Raw genomic sequence first — 19,623 nt, 5'->3', positions numbered from 1 at the left:
TTTACAATAAGATGAAAAAAAACTTGAGAAACAAGTTAGATCATATACACAGAAAGAAAAATCTTTCGTAATTACAAGACAGCTTACAATGAAAGTCAGCCACAGATGAAATTAAAACATCCATTTAGCTGATTTAAATGATTAACATGATTATTAACAAAATATTTCAAAAACAACTCAAGTATGAATAAAACAGAATGCATTTTTCTTTGCTTTAAGAACATCAGTTGTCAGAGTTTTCAAGCAGAAGGAAGAGCTTTACCTAAGCATAATTAAAAAGTGAATATAAGCTTTTATAAAAATGGACATACATACAATATTGCCAGAGAATATAGGAAATGTTTCAAAAATAGCATATGAGGATACTTCAAAGTCTCTGCAAAAATACGTAACTTTAATTTAAAAAACTGAAACTGATGCAGTTTTTTCACAGTTTAATTTTCATAAAATTTTACAAAATTTTTCATGAAATTTTTCATGAAAATTTACCCTGCATGCAGATTTCAAAAAAATCTGCATTACAATAAACTGCCTTTTATTTTCATTTTTTATACTTTCAAAGCATCTTTTATATGTGCATTTCTACTGAGTCTTGCAAATATCTAATGAATTTTTTTAAATACAACCACACTTTCAATCTGTCAAGTAAATATTTGTGCATGATAAATCTTTTTTTTTTAAAGATTTATTTATTTTATTACAAAGTCAGATATACAGAGAGGAGAAGAGACAGATTCACTCCCCGAGTAAGCGCAAAGGCCGGTGCTGCACCCATCCAAGCCAGGAACCAGGAACCTCTTCCAGGTCTCCCATGCCGGTGCAGAGTCCCAAGGCTTTGGGCCGTCCTCGACTGATGTCCCAGGCCACAAGCAGGGAGCTAGATGGGAAGTGCAGCTGATCCCGGGGCGTTCAAGGCGAGGACTTAAGCTGCTAGGCCACCGTGCTGGGCCCGATAAATCATGTTTTAAAAAGCTCTATGGTGATACTAAACACAATGAAATCTGTTAATATTCTGACTGTGGTACTGCGAGGAGGCTCTTCCACCCATACATCTTTCAAAGCTCATGTTCTAGATCACCAGAAAATTTTTCCTCACCTGACAGAGTAGGTAGGTAAAGCCTTCTGTTATGCTCTCCCGTAGCATAGTGTAATTCTCCCATGCTTGCAATTACATAATAGCCTAATGTTTATTATCTTTGCTCTGTACAGTCTTTCAGAACAAGTGTTTATCCATGTTACTTTCTATTTTATCTTTACAGCCATGTACAAAGTTTTACAAAACATAAGCAAACAAACAGTTACAGAAGAATTGCTAGACGACTTTTCAAATTAAATATTTATTTAAGAGGTGAGTAACCAGTCTTGCAGTTAGATACCTGTTCCATATCAGAGTACCTGGGTTCAATTCCTAGTTTCACATCTTGATTACAACTTACGCTAACACAGAACCTGGGAAAAGGTTGATAACACAAGTAATAAAGTTCCTACTATCCACTAGAGAAATATAGATCATGTTCTTAGGTCCTGGCATTTGGGTAGTGAAACAGGAAGCAGGAGCTCTCTGTGAGTGTCTCAAATAATTTTTTAACAATAAATTTACTTAGGGCTCGGCAGCGTGGCCTAGTGGCTAAGGTCCTCGCCTTGATCCCATATGGCCGCTGGTTCTAATCCCGGCAGCTCCACTTCCTCTCTCTCTCCTCCTCTCAGTATATCTGACTTTGTAATAAAAATAAAAGTAAATCTTCAAAATAAATAAATAAATAAATAAATAAATTTACTTAAATAAAATATTGTTACAATCTGTTTCCTTTAATATAACAACCATCTTGCTGTTTCTGCATTTTACTGCTGTATTTTCCTCCGGTATGAAATTACAGTTGTTAAATTAAAACAATGCAATAAAAGTTTTCCTTTCAAGAATTATCACTAAATAATTCACCAAGAAACTAATCTGTTTACTAAGCATTATATACCTGAGAAAAGACTGAAACTGCTTAGTATTTTTGTATGATAGCAAGCAATGAAACAGAGATTAACAAATAACATTTGACACAAAAGAAATGAAGTGGGTATTTCACACGCCAATTAAGATGTCACTTTTAATGCCCAAGTCCTCCAACAAAGTTTGAATCCCAGTTTCATTTCCTTTTTTTTTTTTTTAAAGATTGACTTATTTTTATGGCAAAGTCAGATGTATAGAGAGGAAGAGACAGAGAGGAAGATCTTCCATCCAATGATTCACTCTCCAAGTGAGCGTAAAGGCTGGTGCTGTGCCGAACCAAAGCCAGGAGCCAGGAACCTCTTCCAGGTCTCCCACAGGGGTGCAGGGTCCCAAGGCTTTGGGCCTTTCTCGACTGCTTTCCCAGGCTACAAGCAGGGACCTGGATGGGTAGTGCGGCTGCCGGAATTAGAACTGGCGCCCATATGGGATCCTGGCACATTCCAGGCGAGGACTTTAGCTGTTAGGCCACTGTGCCGGGCCCCCAGTTTCATTTCTGATCCAGTTTCTAGCTATTGTGCATCTTGGAAGGCAAAAGGTTCAAACTTGGGTCCCTGATACTCAAGCAGGAAGCCTAAACTGAAGCTTGGCTCCTGGCTTCAGCCTAGAATAGCGTTGGTACTGCAGGCACCTCGGCAGTGAAAACAGTGCATGAAAGACCTACTCGTCTGTAGCTCTGTCTTCAAATGTACAAAAAATAAATGAAATGTTAAAAGTATCTCTGAAAACTTTTTTTTTTTAAAGATTTATTTATTGTATTACAAAGTCAGATATACAGAGAGGAGGAGAAACAGAGAGGAAGATCTTCCATCCGATGATTCACTCCCCAAGTGAGCCGCAACGAGCCGATGCGCGCAGATCCGATGCTGGGAACCTGGAACCTCTTCCGGGTCTCCAAGCAGGGAGCTGGATGGGAAGTGGAGCTGCCGGGATTAGAACCGGCGCCCATATGGGATCCCGGGGCGTTCAAGGCGAGGACTTTAGCTGCTAGGCCATGGCGCCAGGCCCTCTGAAAACTTTAAAATAACTTTCAGGGACAGGCATCTGAGCTGGTGGTTTTAGATGCCTGAAATCTCATAGAGTGCCCAGGCTGGATACCCACCTCTGGCTCCGGACTCCAGCCAGCTATCTGCTAATGCTGACCTTGAGATGCCCCAAGTAACTGGATTCCCGAGAACCTTGGGGCACAGGGATTGAGTTCCTAGCTCTCAGCATTAGTTTAGACAAGCCCTGGCCCTGGTGGGGCATTTGGAAAGTGACTCAAAAGACATGAATTCTGTGTGTAGCTTTCTTGATCTCTCTCTGTACATAAATACGCATCTCACTCAGGTAACTGCTAAGTCTTAACCTTTTTAAAAACAGGTAACATTTTTATAAAGCATTTTCACATTGTAACATTAAAATAAAAATATGAAAGGGGAGTATTCACAATAGGCACTAAAATAACAATAATGGCTACAGCTTAAAAATAATTTATTCAATACCGTTTTTTTTTTTTAAATATTCATTTATTCATTAATTACATTGCATTACATGACACAATTTCATAGGTACTGGGATTCCCCCCCCCTTCACCCCAAACCCTTCCCCCATCATGAATTCCTTCACCTTGATGCATAACCACAGCTCAAGTTCCGTTGAGATTCCCTAATTAAAAGTTTACACCATACAGAGTCCAGCATCCCACTTGTCCAGTTCAAGTTCAACCGCCTCTTAGGGAGGCCCTCTCAGGTTTGTAGGCAGAGCCAGCAGAGCGTCACCTCGATCAATTAGAAGCACCAACATATCATCAGCAACAGTCCAGGTATGATGAGGCTGGTGCAGAGTCCACTGATTGACATAGTCCGTCTTAGGGTTTCCCCTTGTCCAGTTTTCCGCTGCAAGCATAAAGCTGAGGTGGTTGATTCATCTACTCCATTTTCCATCTTTTTTTGATTAATGCTTTGATTCCTCCATTTTGTTCAGGGGAATCCCCCTAAAAAAAACTTTGAGGCATTCCCAGTCCAGGCTCCTACATGTACTACTAGTAAGCACAGTGCCCGCCACCGTCTATCACTCCGATCAGCTGATGGTTTTAACTCCTGGGTTTGTTCTCTTCTGAGCCCCGACCTCTATTGGAACCAATGAGTATCGCATCTCTCCCCGGCTCTGCCCATCACACTCTTGTCCCTCACCTAAACCAGTGGGAGGAGTGCTGGTTGGGTGTTGCATTCCCTGCTAGCACAGGCCATTTCACCTTGGCATTTTGTGTTTTGTACTGTTTTTTTTTTTTTTTTTTATCGCAACCAAACACGGCCAGGCCCCCACACAGTTTCAGCACTTGGGCTTGCCAGTGGATGACGTGAACCGACTCAGCCTGGTCTGCCTCAACCCGAGCCAAGTGTATTCCAGTGGGTCACATTCCAAAGCCTCTTCTGGGTTATTTACCTCCATGCTTCTTGCGTTTATTTGTAGAGTCAGTGTCCTGTCAGAGGATCTGTTCAGGTTCCTCCCTCCGACTCCTTCATGGTGTCGGGCTTCACGCATTCCAGCAGGTCCTTCGGCCAGCACCGCTCTTCAATCCATTCTGGTTCCTGCTGTTGAGAGTTTCAGCCCAGCCACGGCTCGTCCATACCCACGCATATCTCATATATGGCTCAGATGGGGTTGAGGCCTAGCCGAGCCCGTCCAACGTCTATCCTTGTCCTCCAGAGCACCAAACTGTGCTGTGGTCTAATCCGGCATGGTGCGTCAAAGCCGAATTGATATTTGTGCCAAGGGATTACAACTGTGACCCGACCAGAACTCAGCCTCCCTCCAGTTCCTGTGCCCCTTAGTGGTAGGCTCCACGCAGCCAAGGCCTCCACCACGCTCTCCAACCAGGCCTGTTGCCAGCCAGTGTTAACTATGCCAGAGGTTGCTCTGGTCAGCCCAGAGCGTCCTATAGACTGTCATGCCTCCTGCATAGACTCCACCGGCCCTTCTAAACCGTCCAATGGGGTCAGAGTGTCAGGGCATTGGTCCACGTATGCCTTACACATTCTAGCCCCGAGTATGGTTCTTGAATGCCAGTCAGTGTCATAGTAATGCCTTCTGTGACCCCTCTGCTGATCCCTCATCCTATCAGGTAATGGGGCATCCTGCTGGAAAAGCCCGGAATTTTGCCTTTTAAGTGAGCTGATGTTGGCGATCGGCACTATAAAGTGACTACAGGTTCTTCAGAGGAAGATTAAATGCCTTTGAAAAGCTTAAGGACTGATACATATTCTCAGAGTACTGTGGGTTCAGCACGGAGCGTCTCATGCACCATATCAGAGAAACCAAATTCCAGAACTTCCTGGCCGGGCGGCCAGCAGGCGAAGCCTGGCGCCAAATGGCGCACTGGCCGCCCGAGAGCCTCGCACCCCATGTACCTGCGCAGGTGGTGGAAAGCTTGGCTGTGTTAGGCTGGAATCGTGGCAGGGACCCTCGCACCCGGGCCGCATGGCGGCCCGGGGCCAAGCTGCTTGGGCCCCCGCCTGGATCGTGCTAGCTAGCTCCACCCCCACTCCAGCCCCTGGCATGGCGGCTCAGAGGCGTTCCCAACCCGCTTCTCAGGGTCCTGGGACAACCTTCCCGCCCAGAAGGAGGCCATCAGACCAGGACCCCGGCAAATCGGAAAGCTGCCCGAGAGCCTCGCACCCCATGTACCTGCGCAGGTGGTGGAAAGCTTGGCTGTGTTAGGCTGGAATCGTGGCAGGGACCCTCGCACCCGGGCCGCATGGCGGCCCGGGGCCAAGCTGCTTGGGCCCCCGCCTGGATCGTGCTAGCTAGCTCCACCCCCACTCCAGCCCCTGGCATGGCGGCTCAGAGGCGTTCCCAACCCGCTTCTCAGGGTCCTGGGACAACCTTCCCGCCCAGAAGGAGGCCATCAGACCAGGACCCCGGCAAATCGGAAAGCTGCCCGAGAGCCTCGCACCCCATGTACCTGCGCAGGTGGTGGAAAGCTTGGCTGTGTTAGGCTGGAATCGTGGCAGGGACCCTCGCACCCGGGCCGCATGGCGGCCCGGGGCCAAGCTGCTTGGCCAATACCGGTTTTATTTTTCTAAAAACCAGTGGAGAACTGAAACTGATTTGGTACTCCACAAAATAATATATAAAAGTATTACTGTAGCAGATACTTATTTTTTTTTTCATGCTAGCCAGCTCTCTTTAACACTACTAACATTTCTATGTTTCCGACAAAGATGCCCATGTAGTATCCTTTTTTCCCTAGCAATGAAGTGCACCTGTGATCAGACAAAGCCAAAAACCTTTCCACATCCTCTCAATATAGTGTTTAACCCAAGGAATGGGCACACAATCCAGGTTAGCTCAGAGATCTTCCTAACTTATTTCCCGGAGGCTTTCCTGAAGCAGTTTCAACAGTTTCTTCCCCTTGGTTAATAAAGTAAGCCTAATTTTAGATCTCTGACAGAACTGAGCAGAAAGCACTTCAGATGATATTTCCTGGATTCAGGAAATCTAAATAGTTGTTACAGTACTTGTTTTTCCTTTTTGCTCTTCATTGAGCTTACCCAGATTTAGAAAAATCAGTTAAAATTAAAAAGTCCTAACACCTGCCTGTAATCATTTTGGAAACAAAAAATACAAAGAAAAGTAATTTATTTTTAAAAACATCTTTTTCAAAAATATCCCAGCTATTCTATATTTTGAACTTTCCTTTCCTCCTACAATTTGAAATATATCCAAATCAGTTTTTAAAGAATGCATGCAAATATGCTCTTTTAAATTTCTTGTTCTGTTTTACATTGTGTATTACCTCTTCAATATCATGCCTTCTACCTTCCAACAGGGCTTTAAATTTTAACCATTATATGTTTATTTCAGATTCATGGTTTGTTTTTTATGTCATATTCCTTTCACAACAATATGATACTGATGATTCATTTCATTTACTATTATTTTTCTTTTTTTTTTTTTTTTTGGTTTTCAGCAGTAATACTATTTCCTTCCAGATTCTTTTCAATTTGTCTTCACTGTACTTTTTTTTTTCCATTTGGAAATAATTCTTCAAATGTTTAATGATTCTTGGATATTCATTAATACTTAAAAATAAAATCATGATAATTGGGTACTCCATTAGCATGTCTGGAGTTTCTTGGTTTAAAAGTTTTCCTTTGGGGCAATTAAGTGAAGTGATTAGCTAGCTGTCTCAACCAGAGCGTAAGGGCCATTGCTTCAACATCCTTTAATTTCTTTAGAAGAAAAAAAGTAGCTATACTGTTCCCCCATCTAACTATGGCCCTAAAGCCTGGTGACTAGTCTGAAAGGGAAAATTCCAACTAATTCTTTTGTCCACTTTCTCCTATGTTATTTCAGCTTTTATTCTCAAGTTCATACTTTGCATTTTGAAGTCTATTCCTCTCTATCTTTGTAACTCTGCCTTACAAATAAATAAATCTTACTTGGGGGAGAAGCTGCAGTGTTGTGGCACAATGGAAAGCGAACTGACACCCGAGATACCACCTGACATCCCTTGAGTCCCAGGTGCTCACTTCAGATCCTACTCCCTGCTAATGTACCCAGAAAGGCAACAAAAGAAAGGGCCTCACTATGCTCACAGAAGACCCAGACCAAATTCCACACTCCTTGCTTAGGACTGTCCGAATGCTGGCTGTTGCAGGCATTTGAGAGGTAAACCAATGGATAGAAGATCTCTCAGTCTCTCCCACTATTTGCTAATACTGCCTTTTGAGTAAGAAAATCTGAAAATCTCTATTTCTTGGGCTGGGAGACACTGAGGTAGACAGAGTCCCTCCTACTAAAAAAAAACAAAAAATTGTTTTCCCTGCTAGTTTTAAATATTTTACATATACACAAAAATAATTTTTTCATTTTCATTATTATTAAAATTTTATGATACAGTTCCATAGGCCCTGGGATATTCCCTAAGTCTAACTCCCCCCCCCCCCCATGTAATTTACAACAGTATAGTTCCTCATAAATAGTCATAAGTCCATCATTTTGGGCATGGATAATGGCAGAGACTCCAGCATCCATTGTCAAGACACATCCAACAGTTCCGCTGCGAGTCCATCCTCAACCCAGCAGCACAGATGCACCCTGCACTGTATCCTCACATCTGGACAAGTCAGTCTCCACTATACAGTCGCTATAAATCCCCCCAGGTGAAAAGCCACAAAACAAAATCAACAACAAGAAGAAAAACAGAAACTTACAATGCCATGCAGTTAAACAACATGCCACTGGATATGACAGTCTCCATTACACAGTTACTATACATCCCCTTAAATAAAAAACCACAAAACAAAATCAACAACAGCAAGAAAAATAAGAAATTTACAATGCCATGAAGCTAAGTAACATGCAACTGAATGGCTAATATGTTGCTGAACAAATGAAAAACAAAATCAAGAACCTTTTTAAAGAAAATGATGCATGACCTATTAGTGAAAGAATGAGTCAGTGAAGAAATGTAATGAGAAAAAAGCGTTTTGAGGAAATGAAACTAGAAACATCAAAATCACTGATCTGTTAGTAAGCTATAATTCCTGTAAGCAACAAACACATGAGTTTCATTTTTTAATCCAGTCTATTAATCTAAGTTGTCTGATTGATGAGTTTATGCCATTTACATTAAGGGTTAATATGAATGGGTGGTAATTTGGTCCTGTGATTTTAGCAATGGGTTGTTTGTTCATTGTTTGATTTAATCTTCTGTCATCTTCCTAGGATGTACTTCGCATATGCCTTTGGTTTGGGTGGGTGCTATTCTTTTTTTCTGTAAAGAGAATATCTTTAAGTAAGACTTGTAGGGCGGGTTTGGAAGAGGCATATTCTTTTTTTTTTTTTGACAATCTTGACATAATTAGGGTAAAAAGGTTCAAGCACTACTGGAAGATGGGCAAGATAATTAGTTCCATACTGTTTCCTTAATATATCTGATGTAAAAGAGGATTTTAAGGGAGAAGCCCCACCCAGTCTCCCACCCAACCCAGGTCCCCAATGTGGGGCATGCTCCAAGGGTCTTGCTCAAGTGGTTTATAGTTCAACAGTTATGAACTGCTGCCACTCTCACCACTCCAAGCACGATGAGGTAGGTGTAGAATCCACTGATTAACATAGTCCATCACAGAGTCTCTGTTTGCCCAGTATTTTCATTGCCAACATATAGATGAGGTGGTTGACTTGTTCTGTCCTCTGTCTTTTGATGGTTAGGGTTCTGAGTCCGGAATCTCAATTGGGGGGATCCCCAAAGAAACTTTGTCTGAGGTGTTCTCAGACCAGATTCTTGTATGTACTAGCAAGCAAAGGGCCTGGCACAGTCCATCGCCCCAGTCAGCTGGTGGTTGCAGTTGCTGGGTTGGTTCTGTTTCCATTCCTGTCTTCCACTGGAACCAATGGGTATTGCAGTCCAGTCTGGTTCTGACCAGCACATACTCAGCCCTCACATAAACCAGTGGGAACTTCAGCCTAGCAGGAACAACCCACAATAACATTCACCAGGCCCGCCCCCTACCCTCGTTTGCCAGTATGTGTGGCAAACTAGTCCAGTCTGTCCCACATCCCCTTCTGCTCTCATACATGGCAATGGGTATTAAAAACCTTGTTCCAAAAAAAAAAAAAAACTTGTTCCATCTAACCAGCTCAACTATCCAGCCTTCACAGAGGTTGTTGGCTGTCTCTCTGTCTAGCCACCCCAGCCCCTGTCCTAGGTTACCACCTCCCACGGGGGGGTGGTAACCTAAGAGGGAGGAGCCCACTATTTCCCTCCTAGGCCACTCCCACTCCCAGATTATGCACTCTCCAGGTGGTTTAATTTGACAGAACTAGCCCCCTGTGCCAGCTTCTGCCAGCTGATGCTGTGGCTAAGCCCCAACAACCCTCACCCACTCTAATTGTAGATTGCACCAGCAGGAATAATCAGCCCAGACTGGTTTTTCCCTGATTTGGTCCACATGAGGCACACAGGTGTTGTAGCCCTGCCTAGTCTGGTCTACCCTAATCGCAGCTCACACTCTCCATTGGGAGTAGCTGTCCAGCAAGGGAACCAGCCCCTTAGTACCCTGCCAGCTCTGCCCCCTCCCTTCCTGGTTCTCACGTGTGCTGGTTGGGTGCTGCAGTCAAATCCAGTACAGGCAACCTCACCCTGGCATTCCATGTTGTGTACTGGTTTTGTCACAACCAAACCCGGCTCAACCCACACTCTGTTCTGGTGATCGGATTTGCCAGAGGATGACATGAACTGATTCAGCCTGGTCTGCCCCTGACCCATGCCGAATGTGTGCCAGTGGGACACTTTCCATGACCTCTTGGCTGTTTCCTTCCATGCTTCTTGTGCTTACCTGCAGGGTCTGTGTCCTGCCAGAGGAGTTGCCCAGGCTCCTCCATCAGAACCAAGAGGCATATTCTTTCAGCTTTTCTTTACTGTGGAAAATTCATTTTCAAAGACAAAGGAAAGATTTCCTGGGTACGTTATCCTGGGCCGACAATTTTTTGCTGTTAGAATCTGGAATATGTTGCTCCGTTCTCTTCTGTCCTGTAGAGATTCCTGTGAGAGGTCTCCTGTGAGTTTAACTGGCACTCCTTAATATGTCAGTTGATACTTTTTTCATGAACATATTTAAGGATCTTTTCCTTATGTACAATTGAAGAGAGATTATCATGTGTCATGGTGAAGATTGCTTTTGGTCAAACTGTTGTGAGATATGTGCCCCTCTTGGATGTTGTTTCCCAATTCTTTCTCCAGATTAGGGAAATTTTCCTTTACTATTTTATTAATGACATTTTTAAACCCAACTTATCTTTTTTTGCTTTCGGAAACTCCCATAACACTCATATGTGCCCTTTTGATAGTGTCTCTTAATTCTTGAGTACTTTTTAGCTTGAGCCAATTCTGCTACCATCTGTTTCCCCGATGTTACTAGAAATATCTTCTGATTTTGAGATTCTTTCTTCTGCCTCCTTCCATCATTTTGACTTTCCACTGATCTTTAAATTTGCTCCATTGCGTCCTTCATTCCCAATAATTCAGCTTGATTTTGCTTCAGTGTTGCTATTTCCTGTGTGACATATTCACTAAATCCCTGCATGTGCTTCTCATTGTTAATAAGCAGCTTTATAACAACTTCTTTGAATTCTGTATCCTCTATATTTTCAATCTATTCCTCAGTTATCTCTGAGGTTGGTAAAGCTTTTGCTCCTGTGTAGGGGAGTCTTCAGTAATATTCACTGTGCTTCTGTCTCTTCTGCTTTTGCTCTTTGTATTTCTGGTTAGCAAATTCTTCTCCTTAGGGAAGGATTCTAAGCTGTATCAACCACAGGTCTGCAATTTGATTTTACTTATTGTGGTTGGTATCCAGTTTTCTTTGCAGTCACTTGTATCACTCCCTCCAGTGAGTTTCAGGTCTGGACTCTTATTTTAGACTTCCACCTAGGTCTCTGAAGCCCAAGCTCCTGGCTCAACTCTCGCCACCTCCTGTGACCTTGTGCTAGGGCTGCATTGTTGTCTGTACAACCTTTCTCCCACTTCCAGTTCAAGCAGTTTCCAGGATTAGGGAGACACCAGGTGTCCTATATAACTAGGTTTTTGGTGGTGCAGGTCTTGCTGGAATCTGCTGCCCAATAGGTCTGACAGCCACACAGACTTATTTTGAGTCTTAAGATGCCAAATTCGGTATTATTTTCAATGTGGAACCAGTGCAATGCACTGAGCTCAGTGAGTTTGCTTCCAGCTCAGTGCATGCACAACTCACTGTTATCACTACAATCTTACCACCTTTGCCACACTGTATAAAACAGAGCCTGATGTGCCACTGCTGGAGTTCTAGATCTGCTGGACATTAGATCTGGGAGCTACCCAGATCTATTTTCGGTGAACCTATAGGATGCCATCTTTGCAATGTACTGAGCCAGAAATGATTTAACTCCCAGCTTAGTGCATGCGCAATCTGTCCCATAACCTTTGCCTCCCTACACAAAATGGCACCCAATGCAGTTCTAGTGGGGGTCTGGACTGTGAAATCCACCGTGTCCCTGCAGCACCTGTGTGGGATCTGCTGCTCAGTTTCTGCTCCTGGTCAAGTCAGACAAACCAGCAAGAGAGACAATTCTTTGTGTTCACCTCCTGACTTCCTGGTGAGCTCCCCTTTCCATCTGTTTGCTAGTGGAGTTCCGGCCACAGCTGGTGTTCAAATTGCTGATCACTGTAGTCTAACTACCACTTGAGTACCTTGTCACAATAACATACCGTTGTGTCTACTGCTTTCCCGTGTCCATTAGTCTCCAGTGCCCTTGTCTCTTCAGTCTGTCCTCTCCTATTTCCTGGAATGTGCCTACTTTGCTTTACCCTGGATAATGTTTCTCCATCTTTTTACCCTATTCTGCCATCTTGATTCTCCCCAGAAATAAAATTTTAAAAAGAGTTCCATAAATACTATTTTAAAATTTGAGACATATTTTGATACTTTATGTTGCTTTTGTAATGGTGGTAAATTATTTCATAAGCCACTGCTGTGTCATGAGTGCAAAGGCCAAAACAGATGACACTGTGATTTGTTCTGTTGTGTTTAAGTTACTACTCTTCAATCTGCCTTCCATCCTCCATCCCCCGTAAGTCTGAAACCCTTTGACTCACTCATGACCCGTTTTGATTTTTTTTCCCAGTATATTTCATTCTGTTACTTCGAACTATAATTTTAGTGAGCTCATTGGACAACAAAAATGATAAGCCCAAGTGCCGAGTTGGTAATCTTTCATTTGAAAACTTCCATTAGCATTTTTAAAACCCAGGAGTTTCGTAACCTCTTTCTGGAGATCTTAACATACCTTTAATCTCAACACTGTCTCCTCACGATTACCCTTTACCAAGGCAATATGGAAGATTAAAAGGAAACTAGGTGCTTGTCATACCCAGAATAATCTGTGTATCATAATTTCATTTAACCCAAAGACTAAAAGTTTGGGTGATGGTTGGCACAGCAGTTAACATATCACTTGCTCTGGGTTTGAGTGCTGGCTTCATTTCAGATTCCCATATCAAGTTAATGTTGTTCTGGGAGGCAACTCAAGTACTTTGTTCCCAGCCGTTCATGTGGGAAACCCAGATTGTGTTCCTAAATCCTGGCTTTAGCCTGTCCCAGCTCCAGCTATTGTGGACACTGTGGAAACGAACTAGCAGGTTCAAAGATCTGTCTGTCCCTGCATTTCTGTTTATGTATTTCTGCAACCTAAATAAATCATAACAGGCTAAAAAGATATACATATATGTTATTAAAATGACAAACTAAATCTGAGGTTAATATTCAAAATTCAACCTGAATACTTAGTAGAAAAAATAAAAATCTTTAAAGAGAAGACTTTAAGATTGCTGCCTCAGAATAAACGCCTAAAATCAGATTCTGGTTTTTTTTTTTTATTTATTTTATTGTATTGTTGTTGACAATCTTTACATAGTTAATTACGGTTAAAAAAAAAAAAAGGTTTAGGGGGTATAGGGAAGTGGGTAATACTATTATGTCCATATTGTTTCCATCATGTATCTGAGGTAAAGGAGGATATTGAGGGAGAAGCCCCACCCGGTTTCCCACCCACCCCAAGTACCGGATGTGGGGCATGCTCTGAGATATTTGCTCAAGTGGTTTTAATAGTTTTCCAGTTATGAATCGCTGCCAGTTTCGCTCGATGAGGTCGTCCACTGATTGATATGGTCCATCATAAAGTCTCCGTTTGCCCCATATTTCGCTGCCAACATATAGCTGAGATGAATGATTCACCTGTTCTGTCTTCTGTCTTTCTTGGTTAGAGTTCTGAGTCCAGCAGTTCGATTGGGGAGATCTCCAAAGAAATTCTGAGGTATTCCCAGACCAGATTCTTGTATGCTCTAGCAAGCACAGGGCCCAGCACAGTCCATCACCACGATCAGCTGGTGGTTGCAATTGCTGGGTTGGTTCTGTTTTCAGTCCCAAGTTGCACTGGAACCAATGGGTGTTGCAGTCCAGTCTGGTTCGGCCCAGCACATACTCGGCCCTTACATCAACCATTGGGAGCTGCAGCCTAGTCGGGGTGACCCACAATAACATCCACCAGGCCCGTCCCCTACCCTGATTTGCCAGTATGTGTAGCAGTAGACCAGTCTGTCCCCCATCCCATTTGGCTCTTATACTTGTGAATGGGTATTAAAGCTTAATTCCATCTAACCAGTTCAACCATCCAGCCCTCACAGATGTTGTTGAGTGCCTCTCTGTCTAGCTACCCCAGCCCATGTCCTAGTTTCCGTGCCCTCCCATGGGAATAGTGACCCAAGAAGGGGGAACCCACTATTTCCCTCCCAGGTCTCTCTCTGTCCCGGTTTATGCACTCTTCAGGTGGTTCTGTGATTTGACTTGACAGAATTAGTCCCCAGTGCCAGCTTCTGCCAGCTGGTGCTGCGGCTAAGCCCAAACATTCCTCACCCACTCTAATTTATGCTTGCACCCACAGGAATAATCAGCCCTGCCTGGCTTTTCCCTGGTCTAATCCACGTGCAGTGCACAGGTGTTGCAGCCTTGCTTAGTCTGGTCTGTCCCCATCCCAGCCCACGCTCTCCAGTGGGAGTAGCTGTCCAGCAAGGGAACCAGCCCCTTAATCCCCCTGCCAGCTCTGCCCCCTCCCTTCCTGGTTCTCACGTGTGCTGGTTGGGTGCTGCAGTCAAATCCAGTACAGGCAACCTCACCCTGGCATTCCATGTTGTGTACTGGTTTTGTCACAACCAAACCCGGCTCAACCCACACTCTGTTCTGGTGATCGGATTTGCCAGAGGATGACATGAACTGATTCAGCCTGGTCTGCCCCTGACCCATGCCGAATGTGTGCCAGTGGGACACTTTCCATGGCCTATTCTGGGTTGTTTCCTTCCATGCTTCTTGCGCTTACCTGCAGGGACTGTGTCCTGCCAGAGGAGTTGCCCAGGCTCCTCCATCAGAAACCCTCCCAATGCCAGATTTTGCACATACCAGGGGGTCCTTGAGCCAACCCTGCTGAGTTCACCTCCTGTCCTAGCAGTAACAGTGGCTTTTCCTGGCTGGCTTTCACCCCATTCTGGTTCTTGTTGTTGGATGTTTCAGCCCAGCCATGGCTTGTCCATACCCACATACAGCTCACACATGGTTCAGTAGGGGATTGAGACCCAGCTTAGTCAGTCCCACATCTACCCTGGTTCTCCTTGACACCAGATGGTGTTGGGATCTGAACCGGCCTGGTGCATCCAATCCCAGCCCACACTAGTGCCTCGGGTGACTACAACTGTTTCCTAGATAGAACGCAGCCCCCATTCCAGCACACGCGTCCCTTGGTGGGAACCTCAACCCAGTTAGGGTGTCCCTTTACCTCCCCAATTGGGCCTGTTCCTAGCCGTAAATCACACACCTGCCCGTGGTTGCTCTAAGGACCAGTAGGTGCAAAAGCCTAGCTCGGTATGACCTGTGCTCCATCCTGGTCTCTAGTTTTGCTTGTAGGCTAAGGTTTGCTCAGTGCTGCCCAGTACATTCCGTTCCATTACCAACTCACACATTTTGGAGCTACTATGCCCTGCTTGTCTGACCCCCAGATTTGGACCACGTGTTCACCAGCGAGAGCTATGACTCGCCAAGGGAGTTTCCCAAGTTCCTCCACTTGATCCACTCCCAGACCCAGTTCACATACATGCCATTGGGTTTTAGGCCAGTGCCTGGCATACTCTGGCCTTCCATTTGGCCTTGTATGAGCTGGTGAATGTTGCAGCCCGGCCCGCCCCACACCCTATTCATGATATGTACATTTGGGTGCTGCTGCCTTGCCCAGTCCAGACTGTTGTGGGTCCCTTTACCTGTGATTGATGGCAGGCTCCTTGGTCACACTTAGCTTAGTCCATAACCACCCAAACTTTTAGGTTTACCAGTGGGGCTAAACTTTCTACAGGGTGTGGCCCACACATCCTGCATAGAATCTACCCCAGAATTAGGTTCTAGAGTGCTAGTTAATATTATGGCCCTGCCTAATATGACCAGTCTCCTGATCCATCATCATGTCAGGCAAAACAATATCCTGCTACACAAGCCCTGAGCCTTATCTTTTGCATGATTGGTGTTCACAGCTCAGCATTGTTAAGTGATTAGAAGTTCTTCAAAGGAAGAGTTACTGGCATTGGGAATCTTTAGGATTGACTCAAATCCCGGAAACAGTGGGATCAGCCTGGAGCTACCTAAGCAGCAATTTGGACAACCAATACCCCAGAGCTCCCCGGCCGGGCGGCCAGCAGGCAGAGCCTGGCGCTAAATGGCGCACTGGCCGCCCGGGCCCAGCTCATCATGAGCATATGGTGGCTGGGATCGGATCCGAGCAAGACGCTCCCTCATGCAGTGCCCCCAAAATCAGATTCTTAAGTATATCATGACAGAATGTGTTTATAAGAAGTAAACGGTACTTACACAGCAAGGCTACTCAAAACATATTGTACGTGCTCACATTCATCTGGAAATGATGCACTGGCTGATGTAAAACAACAAAGTGCAGTCTGAAGAACCTGCAGTTGTGGCAAAGGGACCTGCCATCTTCCAGCATAATCTTCCACTACCTAAAAAAGAAGCAATCCAAAAAACATTACTACAAAAAAAGCCCTTAACATTTCAGTCCTTACCAGGTAAAGCTTGAGTTCACTATGAACACAAAAGATGGCAGTGGGTTGGCTAGAGCAATACTGTACTGCTTATTTCCATAGGATACCTCTGAAAATAAAATCAATATCCTTTGAAAATCTGGAAAGGAAAGCATACAAATATTCAACTGCCAAGTGCTTGTCAACATTTATTAACAAATGCCCTTTTCCTCCCATATCAAGCCATAATCACAAAGCCAATTATTTAATGTAAAAGCTAGATAAAAAAGAAAATCAGGTATGAACATGTATTATTGTCATTATTGCTATTTATAAGGCCCCTCAGCCTCCTGGCAAAAAGTGACCACACAATGCTCTGAATGCAGTGTTTAACCTGTACCCATCTAAGGGAAATGCACTCCCCGGAGAAAGGTCAGACTTGGCTCCATCATTTAACTAGTTTTATGAATCTGAGTAGTATTAGTTTCCCTGCCATAAAGTAGAGTTGATAATACTTATCTTAAGGCTTATTCTGTAGTTAAATTGGGATAATTCATGAGAAAATGTTTCAGATTCATCAATTAGAAAATTCTAATTATGGGATTGGTCTTGCGGCCCGACCAGGTGGGCCACTGAATGCAATGCCAGCATCAAACACAAACACCAGTCCAAGTCCCGACTTCTCCACTTCTGATACAGTTCCCTGGTAACACAGATGGCTTACAAGGCCAAAAATAATTAAAATATGTTCCTTTATAGACATTTTGTTGATTTTTGATGTAAAAGCTCAGAAAACTACGGGGCCAGCATGGTGGCACAGCAGGTTAATCCTCTTCATGCAGCATCAGCAACCCGTATGGGTGCCAGTTCATTGCCCAGCTAATCCACTTACAATCCGGCTCCTTATTAAAGGGCCTCAGAAAGCAGTGGAGCATGGTCCAAAGCTTTGGGACCCTGCACCCACGTGGGAGACCAAAAGAAACTCCTGGCTCTTAGCCTAAGACTGGCTCAGCTCTGGCCTGGCCACTGTAGCCACTGGGAAATGAACCATGATATATATGTATTGCTGTGTCTCCCTATTCTCTAACACTTTCAAGCAAAATAAATCTTAAAAAAAAAAAAAAATACAGTACAGTTAAAAAAGAGACATTGGTTTCTTTTGGTGGGATCCCTATTAGTAAAAGTAGCAATAATAGAGTCATCATTACACAAGCACCACAGTTATGTTACAGACAAGACCAGAAAGCAATGTTTACATTAGTACGCAAAAGTCTAAGGCAAAGCAGGAATTGTAGTCTCACAGGATCTATTCCAAGGTACCTGCAACTACAAACATAAAGAAAATTTCAGTAAAGAAATCATACAGATACAACCTCAGTCAGGCCAAATTAAATATCACAAACAGTAAGACCTATCATTATTATCAATCTCTCAACATGCTGTATTGAGAAAATCAAGCTGTTCTGTGGTATTCTTGCCAAAAATTCTTGAACTCATTCCATCCCATACAATTCCAAACAGAATGATACTCTACAAAACTCATCAGTATTCTTAAGAGTCAAAATTATAGAAGACAAGATTAAACAGGATCTATTACAGACTGTAGACTAAGGAAAAATAACAACTAAATGCCATGTGAGATCATGGGTAACAGCCTGGAACAGAAAAAGAGTATAAGAGGAAAGCGTGGTAAATTCCTAATGAGGTTTTTATTAGTGATTATAAACCAATGTTACTTTCCGTTCTTGACAGCTGCACTATGATTTCTAGAAGCTGAAATTAGCTCAAGTTAAAAAACTTTATAGAACCTCCATATCCTAATTTTATCATTCACTTTCTAGCAATTGTTTTACAGTATAAGCACAATTACACATTTATTTTTTCTCCTTTGTTATCCACTGCACCTCATGATTTATCCTTTCCTGCAGTGTTTTGGTTTGTTTTTGTTTAGAGTCAGATGAAGAAATAAAGCAGGCAGACTTGCAGTATCATGGAAAGAATACAGGCTTTTTATCAGATGAACTTGGGTTTGAATTCCAGTTCTGTTACTTCGTAGCTGTGTAATCTCAGCAACTAAGATTCACAGTTTAATAAATTCCCTTTATAATGAATTTAGGGTCTTCTTCACCTCAGGCCCAATGAAGAACTACGATGTGATCACTTCTGGCACATAAACACTCAAGAGTTACCACTACTAGCGACCCTTATTTAAGAAAAGCAAATAAATACATCAGAACGAGCTGGATTAATTATAATTTTACAAATCTTTTAGTCAGCAATCAGATTATTCCAAAAGAAAGTATCTGAAAATTGATGGATTAATTTTAATTTTTATAAACTCAGTATTCATCACAAGTGAAACACATCCTTGGATATAACAGTATAAATAACATGTTGCATATCTGAAGACACATCTGAGGACTCGTCATTTTTACAATTTCCTATGAAGAAGGAAGATAAACAAAAACCTAAGTAAAAACAAGTTCTTACTCATTTTGACCTTTTCTGTCTAGATATTAGCTATAGAAAACCCCAAAATTAAATTCATAGTTTTAAAAGCAAATTCTAACAAACCAGAGGTTGTTGTTCAGAATCTACCAAGAGAATAACAAGCAACTCACCATTCCGTAAGTTAATACTTCTACATTAACACTATTAATATGCTGCATGAAAACAATAAGCCTTTTCAAACTGGGAAACAGAGTAAAACTACCTAAATCTTAATATTCCATATAATCTGTTCAAACAATCTGAAAGAATATCTTGTTCAGTATATCAGACCATGAGTAACCACAACAGAATCATTCCTAATCTTTAACATAACTCACCACCTCAAAATGAAAAGCTAATTAACAAACCTGTATACTGCAAAATTCTTACTATAAAGCAAGAACTATATTAGACATTTATCAGTTTCAATTTGAAGTTCTAAAGTTATGTAAGAAAAACATGCAACACAGCAACCACTCTAAGGCAGCTATCATATCTACCATTACAGTCTCTTCCCTAGGTTAAACATGGCATCCTTCCA

The 19,623-nt window shown here is 43.0% G+C and overlaps 1 protein-coding gene across 1 annotated transcript in view; it reads right to left on the bottom strand.

The window, feature by feature from the left end:
• The window catches only part of ZNF654 (zinc finger protein 654), an 87,902-nt gene that overhangs the window by 44,763 nt on the left and 23,516 nt on the right, over positions 1-19,623 (bottom strand). Inside the window, exon 2 of the mRNA XM_012930189.3 lies at positions 16,426-16,571. Coding sequence (XP_012785643.3) covers positions 16,426-16,571 — 146 coding nt within the window. The remainder of the gene's footprint in view (positions 1-16,425; positions 16,572-19,623) is intronic.

The sequence above is a fragment of the Ochotona princeps genome, chromosome 3, assembly GCF_030435755.1.
Source record: "Ochotona princeps isolate mOchPri1 chromosome 3, mOchPri1.hap1, whole genome shotgun sequence".
NCBI lineage: Eukaryota > Metazoa > Chordata > Mammalia > Lagomorpha > Ochotonidae > Ochotona > Ochotona princeps.
This window is presented reverse-complemented; position numbering and strand designations above follow the sequence as displayed.